We start from the raw sequence: 26,629 nt of genomic DNA on the forward strand, positions 1-26,629 counted from the left end.
TCATGGAAGAAAAGAAAGGTGCTGTTGCTATTCCTCATGAAAGGCTGAAATACAAGGCTGGGAAATGCAGACTGAAGGGCTGGCGTCATACATTAACTCTGAGGTCCAGTAGGATATTGAAAATAATTATGGGGAACTCATGGGAGTAGTTACACCTAGAGATAAAGATTTGTGAATAACCACAGATACCAGTAGAAATTACTCATGGGAAAACTGATGAGTAAAAAGCTAAAAGGACCAAGAACAAATATCTAGTAAAAACCAGGATTTCAGTACAGACAGAAAAAAGGAATAGCGAGTGAAGGCGGCTAATCAGTTGAAGTCAGGAAGGTAGAAAATAGTTCCAGGAATGAGTCGAGTGCAGCAGCCAGAAGGTAGGTGGGTGGGATAGGAGACTGTGTCAGGATGCAAAAGACAATCATTAGTTTGTATCCAGTACAAAAAGACTCAAAAGTCAGTAGATTTGCTTAAAAGGAATAAAAGTAACTTTACCAAAAAGTACAATGGTGACAGGAGTTAATATTAACAGAAGAGCAAGTATTCAGAATATTAAGTGGTACATATTGTTCCATTTGTTACCATAATAATGTACGGCTTTCATAATTTAAAGAAATTCAAGGAAAGAAAAGGAATAATGAAGATCCCTGAGAAACTATAGACTATTGTAGCCTATTAGTTTAAGATACATGACAGTGAACATAGGGGGAAAAAAAGTTAATGAAATAGGAAAATAAAAACTGGTTTGTTTGTTCTTTTCAGTTGAAAGACCCTTCATTATTTTTGTAAACCCTTAGAAAAAAAACAGCCAAAGGAAAAAGCATATCGAAAATTTGGGAGAGGGACGCCTGGGTGGTTCAGTGGTTGAGCGTCTGCCTTTGGCTCAAGGGATGATCCTGGGGTCGGGGATGGAGTCCCACATCATGCTCCTTGAGGGGAACCTGCTTCTCCCTCTTCCTGTGTCTCTGCCTCTCTGTGTTTCTCATGAATAAATAAATAAAATCTTAAAAAAAAAAAAAGAAAGAAAACTTGGGAGAGCAAAGGTAAGGTAATAGAGAGAGGTCTCAGAAGAGGGTGGAAGAAATGGGTCCAGGGATGAACAAAAGGAAGTCCCTTTTCCTAAGTCAGATGCAAAGGAGAAAAGAAAGGATAATGTTACACGTAGCTTTAGAGTAAAGACAGAGAGACACTGGGGGAGTTTCTGCCCAATGACTTCTATTTTTTTTTTCTTTGAAGTGAAAACTAAGCCTTTATTCTAAGACTCAAAGGGGCAGGATAAAGGATGAAACAATTATTAGAGAGACAGAAAAATAGAGCCACTAAGGGCCAAGTAAAGGATTATTGGAAACATAGTGAAGACCCAGCCAAGACTAGATCACTACACAAAATAAATCAATACAGATTCTTAATAACTGAAAACATCTACATATGTAGAATTAAGCCAAAAATATTATAATCAAATGAATATGAGACTTCTGGATGGTATTAAAGAGTGCTGCAGTTAGACCTTTGGATCATTTTTTCAGTTATGCCTATGGTGTAACAGAGACCTAACTATTGATGCAAAAGAATACTCACTGCACATCCACGCAGTAACAGGTTGGCCTTTTTATTAGGTTATTCTCAGGAATCAGAGCAGTAAGCATTCCCGAACAGTCATGAATTCATACTATTGTTCTCTTACGAGAGGACTAATAAAGGTCAGATGTTTCAAGTTACCAAACATATTCTATTAGTGATTTAATCAGTGTTTTGCTGTTATTCCAATCAGAGCTCTAGAAATATTATTTCATATTTACATCATCTCTCAGAGGAGCTATTTGTATGTACATAAATTTGAATAATTTGCTTCATGAATTCTAAGTGTAAATTTTCATAAAACGTGTATGGTAAAGGAACCCATTTATAACTCATTTATGAAAGGTTCTCTGCTTTCTGGAACACAGCGGTGCTGTGCCTCTTCCAGGTAGTAGCACAAAAAGAACAGAGAGACTTCTGCAAATATACTCTATTCTTCACTGTTTTATTGTATTATCCACCAAAAGGGGAAAAAAAAGATACATTTTTTGTTAGTCAAATTCCTTAATTTGTGATAAATTGGTAAGCTAGGAATGCAAATGATTCACTTGCCACATACATTAATTTACTTTGGGATACAATTAAATACCTACATTTTGATAAATCAAGTCTGAAATTTAGATTTCTTTGTAATTAACTTGGTCAAGAAACAGAATTTTGTGTATTCTTTTTCTGTTGGTTTGGCTTGACTCGTTTTAAATCTTAAAGCATAATCCTAAAAACAACAACAACAAAATCCTGAATATAAAGGTACCCAAAGAATCATAAATAAAACTTGGTTGGGATTCCTGGGTGGCTCAGAGGTTTAGCACCTGCTTTCAGTCCAGGGCGTGATCCTGGAGTCCCGGGATCAAGTCCCATATCAGGCTCCCTGCATGGAGCCTGCTTCTCTCCCTGCCTGTGTCTCTGCCTCTCTCTCTCTCTGTCTCTCATGAATAAATAAAATCTTAAAAAAACAAAACAAAACAAAACCTTAAGTCTTAAAAGACACGGCTGTCGTAAATGAATGAATTAGTGAAATTAGGAGACTACGGAGATCAAACATGATCTATCTATACATGACCCACGATCATGACCCATGATCTATACATGACCCACATCTCCCTAAAATTAGTGACTTATCGAAAGGTCATAAAGCCAATCAGCAAAGTACTAATTGAGGTACAGCAGTGTTCTTTCTCCTGTATTATCAAGCCATCAAGATTTAGCAGACATACAAAGGGAACTTTAAATAATATATGCTTAGAGGTGTTACCTTTAATCACAATTCCAGTGAGCCACTGCCTCACCAAAAGATTGGTTTCCGCTATATAGCCAGTCATCTATTTTATTCCATTTGATTTAGCAAGCACAGTTAGGTTGCTATGCAAAGAATTCTGAAGTAGTAGGATATATAAAATTGTATATGTATGTGTATAATATGTGTATATATATACACTTTCACATATATATTAAATATATGTGAGTATATATATATATATGTATATATGTGCTTTTATACTCTACCAACTTCAAGATTCTTTGCATAAGAGCCTCACTTATGCAGGCTAAATAGGTGTGTGTATAGACATTTGTTATATATGGTTAGAGTTACTATATTAACCATCTCAATTGCAAATATTTGAGATGAGATGGATGTGTGTACATATATGATGAGGTGTGTATATTTCCACGTATTAGAGTCAATATATACATAATATGGTTCGACTAGAAAATAAAAGATATCATCTGAAGAGTATTAGTATTAAATATAATCAAATGCCAAAACATACACCATGGACAAAAAGGATCTGAAGAGTTCAAGAAGAGGGAGGTAACATTAGTTCTAATCATAGACTCACGAAATCTTGGGGATGAAAAGAACTTTTAGATTCTGTAACTTTCCAGTGATGCTTGATTTGCTTGGTAGCCCTACCAAAGCTATGTTTAGTCACTCTAGCAACAAAGAGCCACCCAAAGAAATCCATTTGACCTTTGGACAGTTCTGTATCCTTTAAAATTGAACTTGTCTTCCTCTATGCTTCTCTTTGGTCTTGGTTAAAGAAGTTATCTTATATAATAAAGCAGGTAATTTCTATTCTTCAAGGAAAACAATCCACGGTGCAATAGATCAAACAACAAATTTTCATGTTTCTGCAACCCTGATCATGATTCCTTGAACAAACGCTCATGTAATTCTAACCATCACAAATGATAGCAACCAGAATTTATATCCACCATATTAACACTTTTTTCTTCTTAAACACAGTATTTCTATCAGTGACCAAGAAAGTATTAAGCAGCTATTGCAAGCTATCAATTTATATTAATCTAATTCTCAACTGAAACTTCTAATTATTTTAAGACTTTCATAAGGCATGGTAATATTTAAGATGAGTCCTGAAGGACTGGTTAAAAACTACACAGATTAAGCTGGAAGTTGTCACTCTAAACATAAACATGTCTAAGCATAAGCAATAGCAAGAGAAGTTAAGAAGCAACGAAAGATCAGCCTTTCTAAAATTAGAGGGTAGTTTCACGTAAAGTTTGGGATGCAAACTAGAGAAACCCTTGAAAATCAAAGTAAAGAGTTTGCACTGGGATCCATCAGGCAGTAAGAAGTCATTGTGGTTCTTGAACATAATATTAACAAGATGAAAATGGAAACAATATGTAAGATGAATGATAATGAGCAGAGAAAAAATAGGAAAAATAATTAGAAAAATATTGATGAAAACTGTTCAAAATGATGGTAAGTGGAAATGCAATGAACATGACAGATATAGGAAATCATTCTCAGGGAAAGAAGGACAGGTTCTATTTAAGTTTCATGCCTGAGTAGCTAGAGTAATGAAGATGCCAGTTTCAAAACCTGGGAAATTATTTGGAAAGGGAAGATCATTAATTCAGTTGATGGCAAAAGAATGGCATGCCATTAAGCTGGGACTGTTCCGTAGGTAGTAAGACAATACGCAACTAAACATTAGTGGAATATTCAATCTAGATATGTTATAGTAATAATAGCATAGGCAATTTTCAGTTGTATTCATTACAGAGACTACTCCTACCCTTTTGCAATCAGCCTTTCATCTTTTGGCCATTTATCGTGAACTTCTCTTCAACATTTCCACTAGGCAGAAACTAGAACTAAACTAAAATCAACCCCCTCCAGTAATCAATGGTAGGTATAAAATAGCTAATATTATACTTGGCCAACACAGAATAGCTTTGATTATTCAGTATCCCCACCCTTCTACCACATAAAACTGATGTGTACAAATGCTATCATTAAGCAGTACAATATCTCTCTATAAAGGAGACAAAAAATTATCATAAAAAATACCAAATACTTTTACACAATCTTTTTTTGGTTTGTGAACAAACTAACATAAAGAAATTACAATGCTTCCTGTTATTCACACAAAACCACAGTAAAAACTCCTTTTTCATGATTTTAAAGGTAGAGTGCCAATAGTCTGAAGGAAAGATCATGAAGAAGACAAGATAAATTCAAGTTAACATGACTATACACTAATATAAATAATAACAGCCCTCATCTAGTATCAATCAAGGGCTTATTATTAAGCTTCCCCATACCTAAGATACAAGTATGGGCAAAGGAGATTTTAAATTTAACTTGTAAACATTTGTGCACTTATTGTAAGCTATCAGATACTTGAAATTCAAACCACCCTCAACAAGTGGTAAAACGTTCCCTAGGCTTACTGATGGTAAAATATGGCAGCATGTGCCAAGACGTTACAGCCCAGCCAAATTCAGTATGTATTCTAAAGATTTATTTATTTCAGAGAGAGACAGAGAGAGCGCATATTTGAGTGAGTGAGGCGCAGAGGGGGAGAAAATGTCAAGCAGACTTCCCATGGAGTGCAGAGCCTGAAGTGGGGCTGGATCTCGTAACTTTGAGATGACATGAGCTGAAATCAAAAGTTGGACATTTAATAGACTGAGCTACCCAGGCACCTTTAAATTCAGTATTGAAAAGTGTAATTATGTCTGCTGGGAGCACAAATCGAAATGACAAGTAACGTTTTTTTGTTGTTGTTGAGATAATTGTGTTTTGTTTTGGTTTATTCATTCAAAAGTTCTGAACGTATATTTTAAAATGTTCTGCTTTCATATGTAAAACACCTATAAATACAAGCCCATAAACCTATGCACTCTTACAAGTTATGGCAGCCATTGATTAGATCACTAATATCTGCCATCCACCAGTCACTATTTGAGACATATTTCTTCCTATAGGTTTAGGTCAGAAAAGAGGAAGACTTTCTGGGTTTGAAAGAGATACCTTTAAAATATGATCGTTCAGGAAATTCCAAGAAGAGACTCTACCACTGAAGTTTTTTAAATTCTTCTTATTAATGACAGGCCAAGCTTTGTTTATTTAATGTGGTAGAGCTTTCCAAGACAATGCACCAAAAATCAAGGCAGATCGGCTTAAATCTGTATTGGGATAAAATTTTCAAATTATTCTTTCTCTTCTATTGGATCAATAGTAAGACTGTAATAAAATAGAATACATTAGAATCAAAGATTCTTAAAAATCTGGCAAACTGAAATGACCTTAGATATCACCATCTAGTCTAACCACCTATCCAATGTTCAAACTTTCTATAAAATATATCTGTCAAATAATACCCCTCATGCCCAGCGCCTCCTGTTACACGGGACTCCACTAACTCCCTTCCCAGGCAATTATATTTAGGCAGAACTCTTACCAGAAAGTTCTTCCTGAGAGCTAAAAATATACCACCCATAGCTTCTACTCATTAGTCCTGGTTTTCACTATTGGTGCCAAGCAGCAAAGCCTACTTCCTCATCTATGTCATAGTTTTTCAATCATTTCAAAACAACTTACCAATATCTCAGTTTTTTTTAATCTCCCTAATATGACATGATTTTAATGATGTCAATTGTTTTTCTCTCCCCTGAAAATACTGACTAGCACAATGCAGAAATCTCTGTAAGTCTTGCTTTAGATATCATTCTATTAAGAAAATACACTTAACATAAAATTGGCAAAATAAAAATACTAGCTTCTTGGGGCGCCTGGGTGGCTCAGTGGTTGAGTGTCTGCCTTCAGCTCAGGGCATGATCTTGAGGTCCTGGGATCAAGTCCCGATCGGAGCCTGCTTCTCCCTCTCTGCCTGTGTCTCTGCCTCTCTCTCTCTCTCTATGCCTCTCATGAATAAATAAATAAATCTTTCAAAAAGAACAATCCTGGTTTCTTTAAGTAGCTATACTCATTTGTATCATATGTATTATATACATATAATACATATATACATCCTATACATGTACATATTTTATAAATAATGTATTACTTAAATTTTTTCCCAAATGTTCTCTACCATACCAAGTTTTCCCATCCTATACTTGCACAGATGATTTCTGGACAAAAGCCCAATTTATACTTCCATCTATCTTTTTTATATTTAGCCCATTACTCCAACCCTTCAAGATCATAGTAGATCCTAGTTCTAGCTCAGATACTCATTCTATGTCCCCAAATCACATGATCCCCAGTTTGGGTGTTTCCTCTGTACACTCTTATTTTAGTCATTGGTAAAATGTTAAACATGATAAGGCCAAAATTTTGCCAGGAAACCAACTAAGCTAGAGATGTTCCACTAATTACCCAGGTGTGAACTCATCTCGTTGCCCCTATTTTGAGACCATATTTCTGAATATGGCCCACAGGGACTATATAAGTTATTTTCAAGTACCTAACAAAAATCAAGTACCTTAGCAAAAGCCAAATATCTTTAGGTTTTTATTCACTCATTAAACAAATTTTTATTGTATGGATACTTCCTTTCAGGCACTCAATTGATCTCTGGTGATTGAGTCAATAAGACACTGCTCCCAAGGAGCTTACAATCTAGTGGGGAGGAAGGCAGACAGTTACAATTGATGATTACTACACAGTATTATGAACGTGATAGGCAATCAGGGAACTATGAAGGCACAGAGTGCAATTATCTAAGTCAAATGATCAGATTAGGAAAGTTTTCCCAAAGGAGACAGCAATGTTTGAGTGTGAGGTCATTATGGGACAGTCAGATTAAAATTTGGTTATATGGGTGTGGCGCTCCTCAGAGAGAGGTCTGGGCCAGACATACAGACTTAGGGGTGTTAAAAAGAAAATCACTGCCCAAAATGGTGTCACTTAAACCAAGTCACCAAAACAGACCTAATGCCTAACCCAACTGCATTTCCACCTACCCTAAAGACATAGTCTTAACTGGTTAGTCAGGAATTTTCTGATCAGCATCAATGAGGAATCTGTCACATGTGCCCTCTCCATCCTCCAAAAGATGAGGTAATCTACCTAATAAAATCTCCTGCCCTTCTCCTTAAGGGAAGGTAGACTTGCCTGAAGCAATCCTTTCTTTTGCTGATAGCTTGTTGCCACACTCTCCTTCCTATAAAAACCTTCCACTTGTAGAACTCCTCAGAGCATCTCTTTACTTGCTGCCTGATTCATCAACTGCTTATAAAAGCCAATTAGATCTGCAAATTTACTCAGTTGAATTTTGCTTTCTAAGAAGAGTCAACAGTGAAAGATGCTATTTATAGCCATGGGTTTGGGCAAAACCACTGAGGCAGGAGTTAACTAAAGAAAAAAGGAAAGCATTGGCATTTCAGAGAAAGGCAATGTGAAAGGTCAAGTGTGTACAAAACCTGACTCAAGTGTTGGGTTGGGAGGGGCGCTGGGATAGAAAGATACTGCTGGAGGGGTCAGAGGGCCAGCTCAGCAAGAGCTTTGTGTGTGGAGCCAAGAAACGAGCCAGAGGCCAGTTCAGCAAGAGTCTTGTCTGTGGAGCCACAGAAAGCTAGGGAGGCCCTTCAAGAGCTCTAAGCATGGGAACTACCTGCCTAGACTGAAGATTTAGAAAACATACTCTAGGGGCAAAGTCCAACATGATTGATGCAGGAAGACAAGAAAGAAGCAGGATGACTAATAAAGTATTCACCAAACTGTGTGGAGAGGAGTAATAAAGCAGTGCCCACAGGGGAGTGAAAACGAAGGACATATTCCAGAGATGAGAAAGACTCTGAACTGCAAAGTCTTGGACACTAATGAATTTGAGATGCTACTGTAGAAAGAGAAGGTCTAAAGAGGTAGCGGTACCATTTGCTGGAGAAGGGAACACTGCATCAGGAGAGGTGGAGAGGATTTCTGAATTAAGGTTTTATCATTTTACATTGAGTTTGAGATCAAAATAGGGTAGCCAGCCCGAAACACTGGATGAATGGATATGCTATTCTTCAAAGAACCTTGGGATGGACATAGAGACTTAACAGTGAAGAGATGGTAGTTACAGCCTAGGTTTGGACAGAATCACTCAGGCAGACTGTATAGTCAGAGGAGAGACCAACAGATGAAGGCTTACGTGAAATTCAAGCTGCATGATAAAACATTGTATCCAAGGACCTAATCAAAAACATTTTCTCATTTACAGTTTATTTCTTATATTTTAATAGATTATTAAATTTCTGAAGTTTTTGAAAGGAAATTTATCAGACTGCTTGTCAATGTGGTACCACTGTTTCACTTATACATCAGAAAACAACAGCATAAATTTATGTGATAGCATCTCAAGACAATGTGAGTTAAAGAAAAAGTAGGAAAAGAGCCAGGAAACGTTTATGATACAATTCAAGCTCGGTCTCAAGATTAAACCCCAGAATGTTAAGGACCCCAAGCCTTTTATTTCTTCTACACTTTAAAACATTTTTCTTCTTATTTATAGTCTCGGTTGGGGGAGAGAATATTGTTACAACAGAAGGGGAAACGTTTGCTATACTCACACATTAACTGCATACGTGTATACAACCCCACTGTTTCAACAACTCTATTAAAAAAAAAAAGTCTAAATAAATTTTAAAAATCACTGAGCAAGAGATCACTATATTAAAGGGCATTATGGTGGTATCTGCCTAACTTTCATAATCTCAAATATTCCTCTTAGTCAAAATGTTTTATACTTTATCGATTTATACAAGATAAGCTAACTGGATCATGCTCTAATATACAAATGGTTTGCATGTTCTTTTACAGCACATTATTATAGCTAAGATTCTTAATCTGGATGTTCAACAAAATTTAATATAACGTATCCAAACAGAAAATTCTAGTCTTCTGAAGTTCATCATCAGTGATAATAAATCAAAATTCTTAATAAAATGCTCAAACAAAAAAATGTATAGATCTTATTCTCTGGGGATCCCTGGGTGGCTCAGCAGTTCAGCGCCTGCCTTTGGCTCAGGACATGATCCTGGAATCCCAGAATTGAGTCCCACATCGGGCTCCCTGTGGGGAGCCTGCTTCTCTCTCTCTCTGCCTGTGTCTCTGCCTCTCTCTCTCTCTCTCCCTGGGTCTCTCATGAATAATAAATAAAATCTTAAAAAAAAATAAAAAGATCTTGTTCTCCAAGGCACATCTACTTTTTAATACCTCAGATTTTTGGCAGCATCACCATGGCAACTGTTAATAAAGTTTTATCTTTTAGTCTCATAATTATAATAAAATAAAATACAATTATAATTTTAAATTTCATGGTAGAAATTTTCAAAAAATAAAGTTTCAATTAATTATACAGCAAGCCTAAAATACTGTGATACGGGCTTACCAAGTGTATATTGGGTCTTCTATTTGATAAGTTCCATATTCACTAAAAGAGAACCTAAATGTTTCACTCTTAACTTACTAGATAGATACAACTTTAAAAATTTGTCTTTAATAACTATAGATACTGTAAGGATATAACCAGTTTATATGTAAGACAATTTAATAGTGGAATTCTGAAAAGGGACAAAATGTCCTCTAAAGGACTCTTGTAAGATAGTCTGTAGTTAAGGGCGACCGATGGCTCAGTCAATCAAGCATCCGACTCTTGGTTTTGGTTCAGGTGGTGCTCTTACAGGTTGTGAGATCGAGCCCATGTTGGGCTCCACGCTCAGCAGGGTAGTCTGCTTGAAGACTCTCTTCCTCTGCCCCTACCCTTCTCTAAAATAAATAAAATAAATCTTAAGGGACACCTGGGTAGCTCAGTGGTTGAGCATCTGCCTTTGGCTCAAGTCGTGATCCCAGGGTCCTGAGATTGAGTCTGGCATCAGGCTCCCCACAGGGAGCCTGCTTCTCCCTCTACCTATGTCTCTGCCTCTCTTTCTGTGTCTCTCATCAAGCAATAAATAAAATCTGTAAAAAAATAAATAAATAAAATGAATCTTAAAAAGAGATAATGTGGTAGTCCTAAGGCTTGCTGTCACCATTGTCAGAACTCTTGATCGATGACATTTGATAGGGGAGGGGAGGTGGGCAGGAGGCAGAGGAAAAAGGCCCTATCAACTTTCACATATAGAGAAACCTGACTGGCTGAAGTTGGCCTGACTCTACACATAGAATCACCATGACTGTAAGACACATGCAACAGTTTATATCAATATGCCAACATTCATCAAGTAAAAAGTTAATATAAAAATATCTAAAACATGAATATATGTCCTTTCGCTTGGGAGGAGCAAGGCCTGACAATGTCCAGTTCCCTAAAACGCTTATCTCCTGGTTGTGATGCAAAAACTCTGAACACTCAAGAGTAGTGAAAGCTGCAGATGGTGATTATTCCTGAACCTGCCCCATCAGATACTTCATACCCAATTGGCAGGTGGCCGAGGAGGGACACATCAGTATATCAGGGCCATCCTGTTACAAACCCAGAAATCTGGCCCTGATATCAGACTCTGCAGTGCTGAAACAAGCAGGACTAATAAACTTGAAAACCAGGAGATACTTCTAAATTGGGAGCTTTATTTAATGCTAGACTATAACCAGGAGATACTTCTAAATTGGGAGCTTTATTTAATGCTAGACTATATATGCATCATGACTCTGTCTCCAGACTTCTAATCTCATATATTCATAAAAGTATCCATTCCAAAATACCAATTCTTATATCCTTTCTTAACAAAATAAACTTCCCAGAATGTGCCTTACTATCTCTTACAGAATACTCTAGTCTACCTTTCGGTAATATTGATGCTGAAGGGTTACCCGTGACCAATACGGCATTTAAAAAAATCTTATTTAAAATATGACCCGTAACAGCAAATGAATTCTTATTCCAGATCACTGCATAGGTTATCTCCTTACCTAAAAACACATATTTGTGAAAGTTATTTACTGACATACTCTTCAATTGCTCTAACCGTTAGGTACTATTAAAGATATGCTGTTATTTGCCAGTAATTTTAACCCTTCCTATTGGAAAAAAAAAAAAAGAAAGTCCAAACCACAAAAGGAGTGGGCAATTTGGATTTAAATTTTGTTTTTACAAATAACTTCAAGTTTAGTGACACAGTTCTTGAAAAATATCCTAACTTTCCAATCTAGGTCCTTTGCAGAAAAATATTGAAATAAAAAACTGACCTATCACGTGAATTTTCTTCTTCCATGCATCAACATAAACTAAATACATCTTAAAATCATACTTTAGCTAACTAATTTTAAAATTGATATTCATTCTTAGGAATTTTTTTTAAAAAGCCATCTTTTTGAACTGGTATTTGCTGAAAACATGGAATTTTAGTATCTGATTATAGTTGCACATGCAGGGTAAAAAATAAATAGCTGTTTTTTTATAATTTTGTAGAAAATGTATAAAAATTATGTAATCCCAGAGGACGAGCAAAACTTTATAAAACTTTACCTTAAACACTAGGAATTAGCTATCACATTCTAAAACCTCTCTCGTGAAACCAATGGGTACCTATTCTGATAAGAAAAGTTCTGCTGATATGTGTCTCAATAAACCACCTTACTTCGATAACGCAATAACATTTCTCCATATAATAATATAAGACATGAAGAACGTACGATGGGCATAGATACTGCTTCTTTTTCCCCTTTCCTTTCTTGGAAGACTTCTCTTTAGAATACGCTTCTTCAACCCACAAGGAAATCAAAATAAAAAAGGCTATCGCCAATAAAAACTTCATCTTGAAAGTTAAATCTCAGGAGATCAATCTACAAGAAAGAACAAGAAAATGTTTACAAAAAGCAGTAATAATACGACTCTAAGGAGGATGACCATTACTACCCAATGGACGAGTGCATTTGTACATGAGATTTTCATTGCTCAAACCTATGTGGTTAGCCTTCAATATACATTTGTGATGTTTAGTGCTAAGGATTAAGTAACGGACTAACGGCCCATAGAAAATACAATCCCAAGGAGGTATATGCAACATTTCTAATTTTATAGTTACAGAAAATCGTAAATTGACATTGAATTGCACAGTATATCAATGTATGTTTAGAAAGCTACCTGGAAGGATGTCTAACACAGTGCTTAAAATGGTCATCGTCCTCTTGTATGTTTAGTTTCTCATTTCTTTTAAAAATTTCTATATTAAAAAAAAATTCTATATTTTTAAATTTTGCATGTATATTTTTTTCAAAAACAATAAAGCTGTTCTAATGGGAAAGACAATTCTAACTATTAAAGAACTGACAGAGATAAAAGAAAAAATCAATTTCAAAAGTTTCACACTTTAAATTCAGTCTTCTTAAAGATACACATTAAATTTGCAAGTTACCTTTTACCCCAAAAGGGTGCACACTGATTTAAGGTTGCCTTTCCCACTTTCATGTTACTAATATTTACTGAAAATGATTTTCGACATCACAAATTCTAGGTAATATAGCATGAAAAAAAAAAAAACCAGCAAGTATGGTCAGACTCTTCCAAATAATCTTCTTAGTCCTATTTTAATAACATTTTCTATGCTCAAACGAGAATTATATTCTTGCCGGTCAGACGCATTCAAAAAAAAAAAAAAAAAAGAGGGAGAACTTGAAGCGGGTGGTGGAGCCGGAATGTTCAAGCCTGTGCAGTCCTCATCTCCAGGCCATCAGCCGTTTCTCCAGCACCGTTTCTGCAGACGGAGGGGCCTCGCGGTGCCTCCCGTTCACTTAACGCCCATCTCGCCCTGGAGTCTTGCTTCTCCTCCTCTCGGCGGATTCCGCATCCCCCTTTCTCCCCGGAATTCTCATTTTCTACCATTTCTCCTGCACCCGAAGGGCTCGGTGCCGGCCCCCGCGCACGACAGCGGCGGCTCCGCGGCCAACTTCCCGGGGGCCCCCGCCCCGGCCCCGCCGCCCGCGCTCCGCGGCGCCTCCCACCTCCGCCGGCCGCCGGCCCAAGCCGCTTCGCAGACCGCTCGGCGCCGGGGGCCGCCCCGCATCCCCTGAGCGCCCGCATCCCTGCGCCCCCAGCACCCTCCATCCCCGCATCCCTGCGCCCCCAGCACCCTCCATCCCCGCATCCCTGCGCCCCCAGCACCCTCCATCCCCGCATCCCTGCGCCCCCAGCACCCTCCATCCCCGCATCCCTGCGCCCCCAGCACCCTCCATCCCCGCATCCCTGCGCCCCCAGCACCCTCCATCCCCGCATCCCTGCACCCCCAGCACCCTCCATCCCCGCATCCCTGCGCCCCCAGCACCCTCCATCCCGCATCCCTGCGCCCAGCCCTCCATCGCATCCTGCGCCCCCAGCACCCTCCATCCCCGCATCCCTGCGCGCCCTGCATCCCCGCATCCCTGCGCCCCCAGCACCCTCCATCCCCGCATCCCGCGCCTCCAGCGCCCCCAGCACCCTCCATCCCCGAATCCCTGCACCCCCAGCACCCTCCATCCCCGCATACCTGAGCCCCCAGCACCCTCCATCCCCCGCATCCCTGAGCCCCCAGCACCCTCCATCCCCGCATCCCTGCGCGCCCCGCATCCCCGCATCCCGCGCCTCCAGCGCCCCGCATCCTTGCACCCCCCGTCCGCATCCCCCGCATCCTTGCACCCCCCGTCCGCATCCCCGCATCCTTGCACCCCCCGTCCGCATCCCCGCATCCTTGCACCCCCCCGTCCGCGCCCCGCATCCCCGCATCCCCGCATCCCCGCGGCCCCATCCCATCCCTGCGCCCCCCCCGGCCGCACCCCCACGCCGCCCGTCCCCGCACCCCCCATCCCCATCCCCGCGCCCCCCTCCCCGCGCCGGCTCCGCGCGCCTCCACCGGCCCGGGCTGGACCGGGACTTGCCGCAGAGCCGGGCTCGGCCGCCCCCGCCCCCGCCCCCGCCCCGCGAGCGGAGCCCCCGCCGCTTACCCGAGGCGTCCCCGCCCGCGGCGCCCGGCGAGGACGCGGCGGCGGCTCCCGGGGGTGCGGCGGGCGCAGCGCGGGGGCAGCCGCGTCCCCGCCGCCCGCGCCCCCGCCGAGCCCGCCTGACGCGCCTGCTCGGGCCGCGGAGCCTGCGCCGTGACGCGCCGCCGCCGCCGCCACCGGGGCCGCCGCCGCCGCGCTCGGGAGCTGGGGGCCGGGGAGCGGGGGAGGGGGGAGGGGAGCGGGGGAGGGGAGGGGAGGGGAGAGCGGGGGGGGCAGGGGCAGGGGGCGGGGGCGGCCCGGGAAGGACCCTGCGGCCCAGCGCTGGAGCCGCGCAGGGAGCCGCGAGCACGGCAGATGCCTCGGACCCCAGCGGGTGCGTCCCCGACCCCTGCACCCGCGGTCCCGCCGAGCCCTTCCCGCAGCCCCCGAGGCCCGACCTTGCTAAGCGACCTTGGACCGGCCCGGGGCGCCGGAGCCCGCGAGCCTGCGGGAGCGCCTGCACCTGGCGCCTCCCTGTCACCGCCGCGGGCCCCCGCAGTCATTCGGGGCAAAGTCTACGCAGGCCGCGGCCTGTTTTGCGGATGCAGAAGGTGAAGCTCAAGCACGTTAAGGGATTAACATCCCATGTCCCAGACTCAAGGTCTGATGCTTGCACTGAGTCAGGGAAGACCTTGGCCTTGCGGTAAAGCGCTGCCCGGTTACGCTGGTTTTCCAGGAGCCTCAACTTTGACGATGCACCTTTGGGTGACAGACAAACCTTCCCCTTTACCCCTTGACGGTATAGCTGATTGACTTTTTTTTTTTTTTTTTAGAAAGTGTCGTCTAAGGGGCACTGGGTGGCTCAGGCACTAAGCTTCCAACTCCTGATTTTGGCTTTTGGCTCAGGTCATGATCTCACGGTGGTGGGGCTTCAGGCTCAGGGAGGAATCTGCTGGGGATTCTCTCTCCTCCTCCTCCGCTCCCCCTGCTCCTGTGGGCCCTCTCTCAAATAAATAAATCTTTACAAAAAGAGAAAGCATTGTACATTTGGACCTACGGTGTATCCGCTGATAAATACTTCATCCCATATCATATGATAGGAAAGGAGCATTCCCTGTAGATGACCATGACCATGTTCTATAAGCTTCACAAGGTGTTCTGCTAAGGTTAGGACTTGATCATTATTCTATTTAAAAAGCTGCCCTATTTGGAGTCTCCACATTGGATCAGGATAGGACTTTGGGTTTTACGAGTATATAAAGGAGATCTGCGTTGATCATATAAGTTTAAGAAGACAGAGGTTTTGGAGAATGAGCCGTGTAAGGAAGTGGGGAGGAACAGAATCTGCTACCCCAAAATATATCTCTTTGGAATAAGGATAACTTTGAGTTGATTATTTTTAAGAAACAGGTCTGGAAACTGAGTAGAAGTCACCCTTTTGTAAAAAAAAAAAAAAAAAAAAGTTCATATTTATAAGGGAAACCTTCATTTGTAAGTCTTTCTCTCTCTCTCTCTTTCTCTCTTCCTCTCCCTCTCCCTCTCTCTCTCCCCCTCTCTTTTTCTCTCTACCAGGGAGAGGAGGATGCCTAAATCTAAATCTATAGGAAACCTTATTGACTTAAATCTGTATAACAGCCATTCCCTCAGTTACTGTGTTTTTTCCTGGTAACCTCCCATAACTAGCCTTCCTCCCTGACAACCACCTGCCCCCCAACGTCTTCTTTGGTCTTTAATAATAGATGGTTTTTAAGATCGTGGCTTGGGCCATTTCAGAGAGTTGCCCAGTTTTCCTGGTTGTCTCCCAAGCATACAAGAGGTACACACATTATTAAACTTCTGTTTGTCTTTCTCCTGTTAATCTGTCTTTTATTGGGGGGGTGGGGGGAAAGGTTAGCCAAGAACCTAGAAAGGTAGAGGGAAAATCATTTTTCATCCTCTGGAGAAGGATAATAGGTTTCATGCAACCAAGGGAGTTCAGAAATCAAAGAAAACCTTAAACTTGGTTTTCTCATAATCAAGGTATCACTAAGAGTTTGGAATAATAGGATATTCAGATTTTTATATTGAAATAGACTTGGGATCCCTGGGTGGCGCAGCGGTTTGGCGCCTGCCTTTGGCCCAGGGCGCGATCCTGGAGACCCGGGATCGAATCCCACGTCAGGCTCCCGGTGCATGGAGCCTGCTTCTCCCTCTGCCTCTGTCTCTGGCTCTGTCTCTGCCTGTGTTTCTGGCTCTCTCTCTCCTTCTATCTCTCAAGAATAAATAAAATCTTAAAAAAAAAAAAAAAAAAGAAATAGACTTACCTTTTACTTACAAAATCTTAGAAACCCATTTAGAAGAGCTTATGTGTTGCAAATACCTAAAATTGACTGACTTACCTTCCCTAGTATTGTCTTTTAATTGTGCCACTTACAGATATAATATTGGAGAATTAGTTAATTCATAAGAAAACCATGCCCAACTGTTTAGATAAGTTTAGGTTCGTTTTTGGTTTTTGCCCCAAGTTTAGGAAATATGGTTGGTGACCCAAAATGACCTCTACCAGATTTATAAATCTGTGAAGTTCAGGATTTTGAGTCTATGAAAATGATCAAGTCACCTCTATTTATATAGCTTTCTTTGTATTGCCAAAGGGAAAGCTTCCCGATAATTTCATGAAATAATCTATTTCCCTCATCCTATCAAGAGTTAGTCTACTTTCTCTATTTTTTTAAGTCTCCATTCACTGTCTTAGTAATTTCATCCAGTTACGTGGCTTTCAGTGCCACTGTTGGTGACCCCCAAATTTATTTCTCCAAACTAGACTTACTTCCAGAACACTAGACTCATAGATCCAATTGCCTTCTCAGTGTCTCAACTTGAACATTTAATAAACATTTTGTACCTAACACATCCAAAATGAAACTAATGTTCTTCTCCCCCAAATTGGTTCCACACTCAGCCTTCTCAATTGATGACAACCACTTTCTTCCAGTTGCTCAGGCCAAAAAGTCTCAAAAATTGTTTTTGATTCCTCTCTTGGTCTCCCTCCCAACATCCAAACTATGAGGAAACTGTTTCTCACTATTTTTGCTGTAACAAATATGGACTGAGTCACCATTATCTCTAAGTTGGATTATTGTAATAGCTTCCTGGCTGCTCTCCTTGCCTCTACCATTGGCCTCCCTTATCAACTGGTATTCTCAACACAGCAGCCAAAAATCTTCAAAACATGTCACATGTCAGATGATGTCACTCCTCAGCCCAGAACCCAGCAATGACTCCTCACTTCACTTGGTTTCTAAACCCAAGTGTTCACAGTACCCTACAAGGTTCCGATTGGTATGCGCCCTCTCCAAATACTGCCTTCTTGAACCACTCTTCCTCTTAATTCCTAGGCTTCATCCACACTGATCTTGCTGCTTCTTCAACATGCTGGTGCCACACTGGGGCCCACCTTAGGCTGTTGGCTCCAGCTGTTCTCTTTCCTTAAAATGCTCTTCCTCCAACCAGCCATGTCCAACTCCCTGACTTCTCCAGTTGGTTCTGAAACATAACCCTCTCAAGGAGATTTATCTAATATTATTTAAAAATGCAAACTGCACCCCCTAAGGGTTTATGATTCCCTTTTACCTGTTTTCCCTTTTCTTTTTCATAGTATTTATTGCCTTTTAATATATCATACAACTTATTGATATGTGTTGCATGTCTTTCCTCACTAAAATATAAGCTCAATGAGGCCAGAGATTTGTGTCTGATTTTTGTCCATTGTTACTGCCTAAGCACCTAGAACAGCGTTGAATGAATGAGTAAATTTTGGACTACTTGCTTAACCTCTTTAAATGCTGTGTTTTCTCATCAGTAAAATGAAAAGAACAGCACATAACTTGTGGAATTGTTCTAAGAACTAAACAGTTTAATTTATGTTAAATAAGTGGTCCAGGGAAGAGAGAGATAAATTTACCTCCCCTCTTTTTATTTTTGTTTTTAATGGAATGATAGATTTTTTTTTTTTATTAACGGGATCCTGTTGTACAATTATTTCTGCTTTTTTGTTCCTTTATTTACATCTACCTGGAATCATATGATGAGGCCTAGATCAACATATTCAATAGGGACCCTATTTCCTATGTACCCAGATTCATGTGGACTATAATACTTATCTTATTTGATCATCAAATGTAAATGCTGTCCTAAATATCTTGTGTTAGATTGAGAAGCCAAACACCAGAAAAAGAGAGGTGTTTCCTGCCACATTAGTTTTTGATATGGCATAAGCCCTTAGAACTCTTGCTATTGCCTTTAGGAGTTTTAAAACATTACTCTGGAATATATAAATTAATTCCCTTTTAATTTTTCCTCTCTATGCGTCATGTTGATTTGTTTGTAGTCCAGATTATAAATCATAATAAGATTTTTCATCATAACTTCACTCCAAATGCTATTATAACCACCATATATTTTCAAGAAAAGCATGCGCAGTTGTTTTATTTTTCCCCGTTTTATTGAGATATAATTGACATACAACATATATAAATTTTAGGTGTACAACAATATTGGCTTGATATATGTATATACTTAAAATAATTACTATATCCATCACCACATATAATTAACAATTTTTTCCTTGTGATGAGAACTTTTAAGATCTACTCTCTTAGCAACTTCCAAACATATAATATAGTACGTTAACTATAGACATCATGTTGTGCTTTAAATCCTCAGAACTTATTTACCTTATAATTGGAAGTTTGTAGCTTTTGAACACCTTTTCCAATTCTTCCACCATGTTCGAGTATTTTATTTATTTTTTAATTAATTTATTTTAATTCGGCTCCACACCCAATGTGGGGCCTGAACTCATGACCCTGAGATCAGAGTCACAGGCTCTACCCAAGGAATTAGCCAGGCACCCTATGTCCAGCTATTTTAGATGTGTTTTTCCCCAATTCATTTTCTTTAAAGATTGTTCACAAATAGATAATGGGACTATAAATATAAATAAAGAGAAGATTACAACAGAGGATAATTAGACTAGTATGTCAGAAGACATATTCATGAGTTCAGAAGACAGCAAAATTTATATTAGGAATTGTCGATGAGCAGCCGGTTTTAACGTATTGGAATAATGAAAATGATATTTGATGGCCCAAGATCACTTCCATGTTTCTCCAAGTAGCATATTATCCTTAAAAAGTTCTCCAATCTCCTAATTATTTTTAAACTAACTTTAAATAATAATAGCCACTTTTTATTAATTGCAAGAAATGTCATTGAATTATACTTTAAAAACTTCAAGATACCTTTGTAAGTTATTTTCATGCCTGTATTTTTTCATGAGAAATCAGAAGCTTCAAAAGAGAAATTAACTCATCTAGGATAATAGAGTTGGAAGAGGAGGAAATGAGGTTGTTCCATCTTTAATGTCCCATAGAATATTAAGACTCTGATTCTGGTTGCATATAGGTGAGTAAAGCAGCTTGATTTTTAGACATAGACAGAATTCTGATCGCACATTAGGAAATTGAAGCCAAAGAGGCTGTTCTAGTATAGATTCAGGCTCTCACTTCCAAATCCAGGTTAGGCCTAAATATGAACAACAAGTCAATCAATTTTCACTTACTTTTTTTGGTTCAGTGTAATGGCAGTAAAAATAATTATTGTTATTGATTAAGCTATACTATTTCCCAGATATACACAAAACATATTAAATTCATGATCTCCTCAACAACTTCATGGGGTCAATGCTATTTTATTACAACTTGAAGATTCAGAGGCATCATATAACTCTTACAAATTTTGCTAATAACTTTGCTAATCAATGATTGAGAGAGTTATACACTTAAGAATGTCTGATTCTGGAAACTGGGCCCTTAAAATATTTTTGTGTCCTGTGACTACGAATAATATATTCAATCATATCCCGTGACACCTATAATAACATTCATATACAACCAAAATGCCACATTAATTGTAATGTAATTTTGAGAAGATAAAATAAGAAACATTAATAAGATCTTCCTATTTATGAATTTGAGCATTGTACCGTTTCATCTAATTAAGAAACAATTCTGAACAGTTAAAAGCCCACTGTATCATCTATCAATCCTTCATCAGCCCTTACTCCCATGGAGAGAAACAATCTGTAATTGGATGTGCAAGGATTTAAAGTAGATCAAGATTTTAATGTTTTGTTAGAGTATTCACTGAAAAAAACACCTACATGATAGGATATCACTTTTAGGTAAATCAGATATAGGTCCCAAGTCCTGAGCAAAGAAAGAGAAAAAATTACTGACCTCTATGGAAATAACATGGAAATAACTGCTACTGAACTTCAAGAATGTGCCTTAGGAAAAAAGAAATCAACTTATTTAGTGTCATCAAGGCTAGTCCAAAATCAGTTCTATCAAAATCATTGATTTTAGCCAAAGCTCTTCACATCCAGGTAGATATTACAAGGCAACCATCATCCAAAAATTGGTTTATGTACCTTATGTATTATTTTATTTCATAGTTAGCATGTGATAGGTTGGCTTATTCAGGACTACTCAAAGTCAAACCTTCCTCTGGGGCAATAGTAGCAATTATTGCAGCAGAAGCAGATGACTAGTAACTCAGGCCCATAAATCTTCCAGTCAAATGGAATCTCTTTCAAAAGTATTTGCAGTTTTTACCAAGTCTGAGCAAAGTTAGAGTTGCCTCTCTTGACAAGCTTTGAATCTGACCGTCAGCATTGCTGCAGATCTGAGAAGAGGTCATGTTTTCCTCCAGCAACCAGGATTTCAAGGCTTAAATGTTTATGACAACATCCCCTCTTCCTTCAGTCTCCAAAGCGAATATGTCATATCAGTTTAAAAAGTAATCCAAAAATCTGTTTTTTAGAAACTTGTAAACAATATCAGCAATGATTTTTTGTTGTTATCTCTCTTTTTTAAAGACCTAGGTAAACAATTAATATTAGAGAAATACTATATATGGTCAATATTAAAAATTTGTTCTTCTAGGTTTTCTAATATCAAGCTAGATCAACTGAAAGTTCAAAATGTGCAAATCATGAATTCTAAATCTATGCCTTTGTGGGAAATGTTTCATATTTTTCACACCAGTAAACTCCATTTATAATTTATGTATATGGCATAAGAGATGGACAAGAACCAACATTCTATTTTAGCAGGGTTTTTTTTTTTTTTTAAGAATAAGCAAGTAAATAGGTAATGGTCCTACAAATATTAAAAGTAAGTTATAGAAAGGAAGCCATGGTATTTATCAAATTATTATGGTTTAAAGTAAGACTTTAAAATCAGGTTCACCAAGGAAATTAAGCTCATGTCATCTTGAACTACTTAAGCTTGCTGTGGATTGTAAAGTGTATATCTCTCTAACCTAATTTTTAAAACTTCTTTATCAATGGAATTTATATATAGTACTGGTACAGGAGAAGAACATTCGTTCGAGGACAGGAGCATCAGCAGAAGGGGTGAGAGATGACAGATAAAAGTCTAATTCTGAGGTTGGCTTGGTTGGAAAAGAGAAGCCAACAGGAAAATCAATAAAGCATTGGGTTGGGTTAGGGAAAAATGGGATCAGGGATCCCTGGGTGGCGCAGCGGTTTGGCGCCTGCCTTTGGCCCAGGGCGCGATCCTGTAGACCCGGGATCGAATCCCACGTCAGGCTCCCGGTGCATGGAGCCTGCTTCTCCCTCTGCCTGTGTCTCTGCCTCTCTCTCTCTCTCTCTCTCTCTCTCTCTGTGACTATCATAAGTAAATAAAAATTAAAAAAAAAATAAACTTTAAAAAAAAAAAAGGAAAAATGGGATCAGAATAAAATGTTTGGATAAAATCTCTCAGTTACCATTTCCTAAAGTGTGTGCTATGCAAAGGCAGATCTCAGTATGCTTCATGAGAAAAAAAAAAGAAATAGTTAATGACAAACTTGGAATTTTTGTCTATTGTAACTTCTCAGATATTTAAAGTCTTTTAGCATTTTCAATGCTTTGCTATGTCATAAAGAAACGTTAAAAAAAAAGAAACATTTCAATGTTATTTAACCCAATATCTCTGTTAACGTGTTTGTCCATGTTTTGTTTTTGTTATTGTTTTTTATTTTTGGTTTTGTTTTTTTTTTCTGCCACAAGTTTAAGTTTCTATAGACCCAGAGTTCCTAGAAATAGTACTCATAAAATGCTGCTCAGTAAAAAACAGTAAACAATATATAAAATGAACAAACAAAAAAACAGTATAAGAATAGGCTCCTGGGAGGTTAGAGGGATAGTGAAAACAATGCTTTTTGCATTTATTTAAGAAGAGAATGTTAGCTAAGAGACCAGTGGCACAGAGCCTGTTTAAAAGGATCTTAGAGTAATCATGACATAAGGTACAGGACTAGATGAAATGAAGGCCGTGAAGATAAATAGAAATGATTAATCTTACAGACATTCTGGAGAGGCAAGAGACAACTCTTAATTCAGAATGTTTATACAATAGTTTATGCAAACAGTTCTAGAAAGTATAAAACATGGTAACTTTCCTTAATGAGCTCTCTTTCTGTGGGAAGCATAGCAAACAATAGATTTAAACTACTGCAAGCATCATGAGAGAGTTCAGCATTTAGCATTAAATCTTGAGAGTTCTAATAGTAAACGAAGTGGATAATCAAGAATTAGCAAAACAAGCTTCAGTCAGGGGGTAGGTCTTGTGCCTAAAATAATATGCCAAGAACAAGAGTAGAGGACAGCATTGCTAGCAATGAGAAGAATGAAAACTTGGCAACAGATAGAAGGGAAGAAAAATTCCACAATGATTCCAAGACTTGAGCCTTAGAAAAAAAAATTAGAGTTTTCACTAAAAATGAGCAAGAAGGAGTGCTGGTCCACAGGTGCCACACCAATGAATATCATATCCATTTATCAATCTTAAAATAAGTCAAGCACAATACTATCCCCTCTTTAAATGTACCACTCTCCAATAGCGTAACATTAGAGTATTATCATTACAACAAAAAACTCATGTAAAAGGCATCTATGACCTCCTAGGAGTGAGTTCTTACTGGCTTGGGGCTCTGGGGGGAAGGATTCCCATTGCTTATCAAAAGGATGTCTGAGTTGGGTTTTCTAAAATTGATATTCCAGATTGGCCAAAGGGAAAAAGGAATTCTTAACAAGTAGAAAAACATGTGTGAGACATAGATATAGATTACATGATATATCCATATTTTTGTAGTTTTATTTTACTGGAATATAAAGACTTGATGATATGAGGAAAAATGGACAGAAAACAAAGCTGGAGAAGTTGAGATGGGCCAGATTATGGAGGGTCTCGTATATAATGTTGTTCATTTTATGGGCTGTAATATAGCAGCAAAGCACTTAAGAAAAAGGAATTATATAATCAGGTCTGTTCTGTAGAATGATTACTTGAACAGCCATTTGGAGACAATGATAGGAGACAAAACAAGGAACAAGAAGAGTACTGAGGAAGTTGTAAAAGTCTACACAAAATTATATGGGCCCAAACATAGGCAGCATCTTGGAAAATAGAATAAGCCAGAGATTCTTAGGGATGTATATGAAGCAAAATTCCCAGGACTGGTGATGATCAGTTGTTCGGGAATGCATATGGAACATGATAGGATGAGAATGGCAGAAGCAAGCATGTGGATGAGCAAAAACAGAGGAACAATAGGGTAGTTATTTTGTGTCTTTTGTTTGTCCTATTTCAGTTCAGTGGCTGAAACAGGAATAAAAATTACAGTTAGGCAGTTTCAAGGAATGGCTTTTTTATTAATATCCTGAACTACACTGCTTCATTTCTCTTTTGCTGTATTCCCCTGATAAAACTCCAACCCTGGGTGAAGCCAACTACCTGCTTTCTCCAAAACTGAGTGAACAGATTAATTACTTACCAGCAGCTTAAATGACATTTATAATAGTTTGGCCCTTTAAAAACACAACAATATTATTATGTTTGCTGTTGTTTTCCATGGTTATTTCATACATTCTCCACTCTTCTCAAACCTCCGAACATCCCACTTCCTACTCAGTCAACCAGTGAGAAACTAGAAGCCATCAGAATGAATATTCCTCAAGATTAATTCAACAAATCTACTTATGATAAGAATTTTTCTTTTCTCCTTCCATTCAGTTAAATAAAGCATCTCCTCTTCTATGTTTCTTGTCCTCTCCAAGGTCAATTCCCTCACCTGTGCTTTGAATCTTATCAGCTGTGTTGTATGCAGGAACTATAGCACATCAATTCTCCTCTCTCTTTCCTTTACCTTCATCTTAACCTTCTCTACTAACTCCATCATTAAACATACCAAGGCCTTCCAACATTTAAAAACAAAAAGGCTGAAAGGCTTCTTCTGAAAGGCTAGGTAATCTACAATAAACTTCAATATGAAATAAAAATAAAACTGCTCAAAAAACATTCTGACTCTGAAGCTCTGTGTCTACCTGATTTGCTTGCTCTTTTGGCTAGAGCTTTCTTTCTCTCCCCTTACATAATCAACTTTACTATGTAGAAGAAGAACATTAGGATCCCTATTGATTGGAAAGTATCTGACCCAAGATCAAAATCATTTTAATTTACTAGGGCTACCATAACGAAATACCATAGACTGGAGCTTAAACAGCAGAAATTATCGTCACAGTTCTGGAGGCTAGAAGTCGAAGATCAAAGTGCCAGCAGGGTTGGTTTCCTCTAAGGTGTCCTCTTTTTGGCTCACTTGCTACCTCTTCATATGGTCATCCCATCTCCTCCTCCTCCTCCTCACCTCCTCCTCCTCTTCCTCCTCCTCCTCCTCTTTTCCTCTTCTTCTTCTTTCTTCTTCTTCTTCTTCTTCTTCTTCTTCTTCTTCTTCTTCTTCTCTTCTTCTTCTTCTTCTTCCTTCTTATTCTTTCTTCTTCGTCGTCCTCTTCTTCTTCAAAATTTACTTTTTAACTAATCTCTACTCCCAATGTGGGGCTCAAACTCACAACCCCAAGATCAAGAGTTGCATGTTCTACCAACTGAGGCAGCCAGGCACTCCCTCCCTTCTTTTTATTCCCTTTCCTCTTCTTATAAGGAGACTTGTCTTATTGGATTAAGGCTCTTTCCTAACAAGCTCATTTTAATCACCTCTTTAAAGATCTTATCTCCAAATATGGTTGCATTCTAAGATACTGGAGTTGGGACTTCAATGTAGACATTTGGGGGGGGGCAAATATAATTTAGCCCTTGACAAGTACTATAAGCAGATATAAAAAGAAAAGCACGGTGAAGACTCTCATTTTATTGACTACTTAGATATCAGTTTATTCATTTATTTTCTTATTCTGAAGGTAGAGGGAAAGGTTTCAGACATACTATTTTGGACTTTGGACACAGCAACTAGAATGGATAGCAGAGATAGATGTGTGACAGGACTTTGAAAAAGCCGCTGAAATAGAGAAAAGAATATATGTGAGAGAGATTTCAAAAGAAGGATCCACGTTATTTATAATGCGATTCAATGTGGAGGGTAGTGAAAAACACTCAAGTACCACTCATGGTTTTTGAATTTGAATAAGTAGGTGGCTGATGGGATATTTATAGAAGTATGGGACAGAAGAAGGGCAATTGTGGGAAGAAAGATGAAATGTTCTATTTCGGATGCATTGTTTTGAGGCACCAAATAGTGATACTTGGCAGGAGAAAGTCAAGGATGACAATGTAATATAAGGCACAATACCAACTGATACACTAAGGGAAAATACAGAGAAAGAAATCCAGCTATCTCTTTGGAGATGCTTCCACTTAGAGGAAAGATGGAAGAGTTGTTAAAATAGATAAGGAAGTAAAATTCTGGAAGTAAAGAGGAAAGAGATTTTGAAAATTAAAAAAGGATAATTAATTAACATAAAAAAAGACTGCAGTCTGGCATTTTCAATAACTGAGATGAGGTTCACAAGAAAAAGAG

General features: G+C 39.0%; 1 protein-coding gene across 4 annotated transcripts in view; it reads right to left on the bottom strand.

Annotated features, from left to right (window-relative positions):
- GLRB (glycine receptor beta) overlaps positions 1–15,319 on the bottom strand; it is a 95,718-nt gene extending 80,399 nt beyond the window's left edge. The window contains exons 1-2 of one of the 4 annotated variants that reach the window (XM_041739116.1): positions 15,172–15,319; positions 12,455–12,604 (exon numbers count right to left, since the gene is read on the bottom strand). In XM_041739116.1, the coding sequence (XP_041595050.1) occupies positions 12,455–12,576 (122 nt within the window). In that variant the 5' untranslated portion in view covers positions 12,577–12,604; positions 15,172–15,319. Of the gene's footprint in view, positions 1–5,863; positions 6,019–12,454; positions 12,605–13,176; positions 13,762–14,737; positions 14,866–15,171 lie in introns of those variants that run through there. The other 3 variants (XM_041739114.1, XM_041739113.1, XM_041739118.1) reach the window with 3 other exon arrangements.
- Between the last annotated feature and the right edge of the window lie 11,310 nt (positions 15,320–26,629).

The sequence above is a fragment of the Vulpes lagopus genome, chromosome 23 (assembly GCF_018345385.1).
Source record: "Vulpes lagopus strain Blue_001 chromosome 23, ASM1834538v1, whole genome shotgun sequence".
Lineage (NCBI taxonomy): Eukaryota > Metazoa > Chordata > Mammalia > Carnivora > Canidae > Vulpes > Vulpes lagopus.